Here is a 6,000-nt window from a genome sequence, read left to right as displayed (position 1 = left end):
CTTTATTCACGTTGGGGATTGGATGTCTTTGGGGTCTCCAAAATGGAAGTCACATTGAAATCATCTCTACTTAATAAAAATATTACTTTAACACAGTGAAGTTATTTAGAGCACCACTCCAGAGAACCTCTTACAAACAATAACTTAATGCCAAAGAAAGAGAAATTCTATTTGCACATTAACTTTTACTCCGAAAACACCAATCTAATATAAATAGAAATTAAATGGCGGGACATATTGATTGGTTTGGTGTACCGCTTACGAACCCTAACTTCAGACTGCAAGCGCAGTAGATTTTATCTTTTGCAGGTCTAAACCGTTGTTAATTCGACCATTGTTTCCCGCCATTCTTGGTTGTAGCAGAGTTACTCTGTTTCATGGATTCCAAAGCAGACCCTCCCAAAACCATAACTGTGAGGTTGGATTTCCAGTTTGTGTGTGTGTGTTTTAAATTTCTCATATAATTTGATTTATGGATCTCCTGATATTCTGAATTCTAAGCTAAATTTCGGTTCATCTCTATACCTCATTGGATCCAAGGAAATCTAATATCAAATTCTTGAGGACTTCTCTACACGGACTGTGTGTGACCGATATTCGGTTTGGGAGTTTCATTTGATGTATTTTTTTTTCTCATATAATTTGATCTCAATTTGATACTATTGTTAATGGGTAGAGTAGATACATTTTATTTATTTATTGGTTCATGAAACATGGTGGATGATGGATATGAATTTGTGTCCCCCAATGAAACTGATATTTTATTTTTTTTCTTTATTTATTTATTTGTTACTTCTGCTGCAATCATGTCTTTAAAACTCGTTTTGATGTCTCTTCTCATCTCGGACGGGTTTTCCTATTCGATTGAGTCGTCTCATTCGACGATGAGAAAAATGAACCATGGTTTTAAATCTCGTCTGATACATTTGACTTGTCTATCAATCTCGTTCGTGGACGACATGTTGGACGAGTCATCTCGGTCTCGGATGAGATTTAAAACTGTGGCTGCAATTTAATCTCATTTTGCTTTTTATTGTCTTTCCTCTACCACACGTTTTTCAATAATACCCCTCCAACTTTATTGTCTTTCCTCTTCTATCCTCTTAATTCCAAAGAGGGTGCTCATGCCGGTAGGCACAAGCAATAAGTATCTATAAATTAATGTAAATCGAGTTAAATGGTTTATCTCGTTCAAGACATCTGTATTGGTGGGGGGCGAGAAGAAACAAAATCCTGAGTTTTAAAATTATGATGCATTACCGTATGAAATTCTCAGTTCCTATGCTACTTAAAGAGAAAATGAAATTAAGTTAGACATAATGGGAACAAAACAATGCAAGAAAGATTGTGTAAGCCTCACGTAAGAAAGAGGGACAAGAGTAGAAATAATTCATTTCTAAGTCTCAACGCATATTGAAAGCGATTTGAATCATGAATCACATAAGAGAATCTTAACAATACCTGAATTGGCAACCATAGGTTCTTGCATTCTTTCTTGATTGACATGTCAATATCCTTCATCGGTAGACTAGACTATAGGCACCTCTCACATATATAGTGTCTTCATATTGTCTCGGTCTGGTCATGTTAATGAATCAGTCCTCCCTTTCAATAATAGTAAACTCTTGCGTTTATATTTATGCATTGAGCTGTCAATTTTGTCCTTGACTGGTGGTGGCTTGGACCATATTATTTGAATTATTTCTCATATAAAGATTGCAATATTGTCTTATGAGTTTTGATTATGAGAATCAATTTGGATTGTAGTTACGCATTATGTGTCCCTTTACAAATACCAGTTGCAACTGAAGACGGCTGCCACAAAAGCTATACATGAAGTTTGTTAACAATAATTAACATTGAGAATTGATCCCATTTGGATTTAGGGACATTGACCTCCTTCTTACTGCTTAAATTAGATTTTTCTGGTTAGCTGACGGTTCACATCTCATTATTCATCAAGCCCTTTATTATTTAAAGCTCACAATCTTTGCTTGAAGTCTTTATCATCTTTACAAGTGCTCAGTGGAAAAGAAATAATGGTTGATGTATCCCTCTTTAATTTTCATTTTATGGTTTGGGATCGGGTTTTATAGTGCCAAACGGATGCTCCCTATCGCATGGTTGTTCAAATCAATGTTAAAATTCATGTAATTGTTTTAGAATCTAATTGGGTTATGAGTATCTGGATTTATAAGTCTATCTGGTTTGAAGCTGTGGTTTATGGGCATATTTTTCTAATTTGGAACAATTTTTTTGAGGGAATTTAGTCATTACCATGGAAATATTTTGGTACATTTCATGGAAATATGTCGAAATTTAACACCATGGTCTTTACTTAAAACACTGTTTCTGAAAAAAAATTTCTTCTCCCAATTGCATATTTTTATTGGCTCCGAATTTATTTGGTAGACGCCTTACTCCCATCCGTGGATATCAACAGGCACAAATGCTCAGCATGCTACAAGCAATACAAAAAGAAGGAACATCTTGTCGAGCACATGAAGGTGTCATGTCACTCAGTTCATCAGCCCAGATGTGGGGTTTGTAAAAAGCACTGCAAATCGTTTGAGTCGCTGAGAGAGCATCTTACTGGTAAGAAACCTATTGATTATGTTCAATCGTATGTAACCAGGAATCCGTGTGTGCATGCTGAGATCCATCTGCACTGACAAGCCATCTCCTGGGGGTCAGTGTGTCGAACGCCTCATATAAGTCTTAGACACTGAGAAATATGTCTTTTTCTGTCCGATAGATGAAATCTAATTCATTGAGCTATAATAATAGTAGCAGTGGTTGTATTAGTTATAACTCTTAGTAACAACAATATGATAACCAATGTTATTGTCAATTTTTCATATATTGTTTCATTAGTGAATGTACAGCATCATTGCTTTCATTTTTATTTGTATTGTTAAGATCACATTCCTGTGTTGACTTTTTTTCTTTCACTGTAACTTCTTTTCCTATCTTTTCAAGGTCCATTACCTAAAGGCAGTTGCTCGAAGATCTTTATAACCCGAGGCTGCAACCTTTGCATGAAAATCTTTGACAGCTCTGATCTTCTCGATGCACATAAAGAAATGTGTCGCTTGTCTCGCCCTGCTCCTCTTGTAAGTTGATTAATGATATTTACAAGTACTCCAATGTGAAAATTTAAAAGCTTAGCGTCCAATGTTTACAAAAAGCTTGCTATCTTCTTACCGATCGAAAAAAAAAAAAGCTTGCTATATTCTTTCAATCAGTAACAAAACTTATCAATTGAATGGGAGGCAAAAACATAGGCACCATGAAATCTAAACACATGGACATTATCTTTAAAAAAATATAAAGGCATAAATGAAACGCCATAAATTATGTTGAGGTAGAATTACTTGTTCTTCTTCATCATCTTCGCTGAATCGAATCCTTTCCTCCATTCTGTCCAGAGATGGAATTACTTGTTTTAAGTCATAAATTGGCAACTTTAATTGTATTATCATTTGAAAAATGAGTTACATCCTCTAAAATATAGATGAACTTCTGTAGGGACCTCTCAGAATGCCTTCCATGCAATCTGAAATTGAAATTTCAGGATTGCATGAGATCAATCATTTTAACTGGGTTCCTGAAGTGGTTGCTATAGACTGCGAGATGGTTGGCGGAGGAAGTGATGGATCACTTGATCTTTGTGCAAGGGTGTGCCTCATTGACGAAGGTGAGAATGTGTTGTTCCACACTTACGTGCAACCTCAAATTCCTGTCACAAATTATAGGTATTTTCATGGATTCATTTCATTTTGTAATATTTTTAGGACACATGTTAGGTTTGGTCAGTTGATCATTCTGATATGATGTTTTTGCTGTAAACACCTTCAGATATGAAATAACTGGTATAACAGAAGAACATTTGAAAGATGCAATGCCGCTCAAACTTGTCCAAGAGAAGATTATGGAGATTTTGTATAATGGAGAATCCATATGGAGAACACGACTGGATGGTGGAAAGGCTAAGCTCCTTGTGGGTCACAGTCTAGATCACGATTTGGACTGCTTGAGAATGAATTACCCTGATCACTTGTTGAGGTAAATCCTTCTAAATCTCGAGTGACTAAGCAAGGCCACCAAAGTGGTGGTGTATTTGATCTTTGAGAAAATACATAAAAAAATGAGGTTTATCATCAATGAATCTTTACCCCACGCCTTGCATGTGGTCCATTGGCACATCTATCTGGACCATTCAACTAGTGAGCTACAGCTCAGATAGTGCATATCTTGATAAAGTATTGTGGTGTGGTACTTCATTGAAGAATAATTTGTATCTGAAATTACAGAAATATGTAGAAGTAAAACAAATAGTATGAATTACGAAGGAATAGGTTAGCACTGTGAGATGTCTTCCTAATAGCTGTGTCACATGTCCGTCACATGGTTCCACGTAAAACTTGGATTAATGATTCTGTGTTGCTATTGTTGCAAAGGAATTCTCTGTGGTTGATCCTGCCTGTAGTTGTTGCATGTCAAGTTCGATCTTTAGGCTTTTCCAAGATTAGATTTAGGAATATGTTGTGCAAAACTAACCACCTAAATAAAACTATGTCAAAACATCCTTCCCTATCTGAGCTATTCTTGCATTGCTGGTCTCAGCCCAAATTAAGGAGTGGGTCTACAACCAACATAAAACTCTCTCCACATGGTTTACGAAGTCTTCAAGTATAAAATAGGCTCTTTGTTGCGAACCCTTGAGTATTTATGGAAGCTCGGTTATGGGATATGGCATTGACAATGATGCATGGTATACTTCATACAGTTTCCTCGTTGACTGAGTTGCACATGAATATGATTCTCTAAAGCGTGGTTTGCTGTGGAAACTTATTTAAATCTATATTTTATTTTTTATAAGAATAGGTCTCCTTGGTTCTTATAACAAAAGCATTTCTCTATGGCTTATTGGTGATTTCTTGAATATTACACAGGGATACTGCCACATACCATCCCTTGATGAAAACAAATCTGGTTAGCCATTCACTCAAGTACCTAACACAAACATATTTAGGGTAAGTGGCTATCCTTCTCTGTTGTCGATTGTCCATTTGGCAATTATTATGTATGAAAGAAATTATGTATTATTCTCATGGAACTTTGGTTTTACAGGTATGAGATTCAGTCGGGAACACATGATCCGTATGAGGATTGTGTGGCTGCAATGAGGCTTTATAAAAGAATGCGCTCTCAAGATCATCCTTTGGAAGGGTCCACGATATTGAATTTCACCGATTATGCTCACCATACCAACAGCTTTGATTCTTTTAGATCAAAGGAACTTGAGGAGATGTCCCCAGATGCCCTTTATGAGATTTCAAGATCAAAATTTAAGTGTTGGTGTTTGGATTCAAGGCCCAGATTGGAAGCTTGACTTCTCATCTTCCCCATGATGGATTGAAATGTGTATAGATTTTCTTTTGGGGAATTGGGGTAGGGGTAGGATTTATTTTTATTCAAATTCCTTAAAAGTTGAATTACATGAAATGGTAATAAAGGGTAGAGTTCTATTCGTCCGAATTTTTTAGTTCTTCTGTATAAAAGACAACTCATTGGGAATTCAATATGAGGTTAGTGTTGAATTTGTATTCTTTCTAGGTGTCTTTGGTTTCAAATTTGTATTGAAGCATTATAAAGCATTCAAACAAAGGAATAATTGTTTATGGTGCATTGCACCACCTTATGTTGGTCATCTTTACTTCTTTTTTTTTAAAAGACATGAATAAGTTTACCTGATAAATCAATGGGGCACTTTTTCCGATGAATTATAATTCAAGATTGCTCAATGTATTGTATGGGAAACATTGAATGTTTTTGGAATTTATCAAATGATACATTATCAGTTTTTGCATTTATGAAATAATTATTTGATACGGCATGTTAAATCTTTGTTGAATTACGAGTAGTTGAAAAAGATTTGTTGGAAGAAGTGTGGGTTAGGCGCACATCACGGGTTTGATTCCCCTCTTGGATTTTTCT

General features: G+C 35.7%; 1 protein-coding gene across 1 annotated transcript; it reads left to right on the top strand.

Moving 5' to 3' along the window:
- The first annotated feature begins 245 nt into the window (after window positions 1–245).
- Window positions 246–5,612, top strand: LOC147402339 (uncharacterized). The gene is made up of 7 exons (XM_086443951.1): window positions 246–418; window positions 2,444–2,595; window positions 2,980–3,113; window positions 3,529–3,755; window positions 3,859–4,065; window positions 4,956–5,036; window positions 5,134–5,612. Exons 1-7 carry the CDS (start codon window positions 378–380, stop codon window positions 5,393–5,395), a joined length of 1,104 nt encoding a protein of 367 aa, XP_086300077.1. The 5' UTR covers window positions 246–377; the 3' UTR covers window positions 5,396–5,612.
- Window positions 5,613–6,000: the final 388 nt, after the last annotated feature.

This window comes from Akebia trifoliata, chromosome 5 (genome assembly GCF_017979445.1).
Source record: "Akebia trifoliata isolate Shusen 1 chromosome 5, ASM1797944v1, whole genome shotgun sequence".
NCBI lineage: Eukaryota > Viridiplantae > Streptophyta > Magnoliopsida > Ranunculales > Lardizabalaceae > Akebia > Akebia trifoliata.
The sequence above is the reverse complement of the archived record's forward strand: the minus strand, read 5'-3'. Positions and strand labels throughout refer to the sequence as shown.

What these genes read in the sequence shown, in the direction of transcription:
- LOC147402339 (XM_086443951.1), top strand. Translation starts at nt 378, where the DNA reads ATGGATTCCAAAGCAGACCCTCCCAAAACCATAACTGTGAG. An exon ending in TACCCTGATCACTTGTTGAG is followed by an intron (nt 4,066 to 4,955) that starts GTAAATCCTTCT and finishes AATATTACACAG; the next exon opens with GGATACTGCCACATACCATC. An exon ending in CTAACACAAACATATTTAGG is followed by an intron (nt 5,037 to 5,133) that starts GTAAGTGGCTAT and finishes TTGGTTTTACAG; the next exon opens with GTATGAGATTCAGTCGGGAA.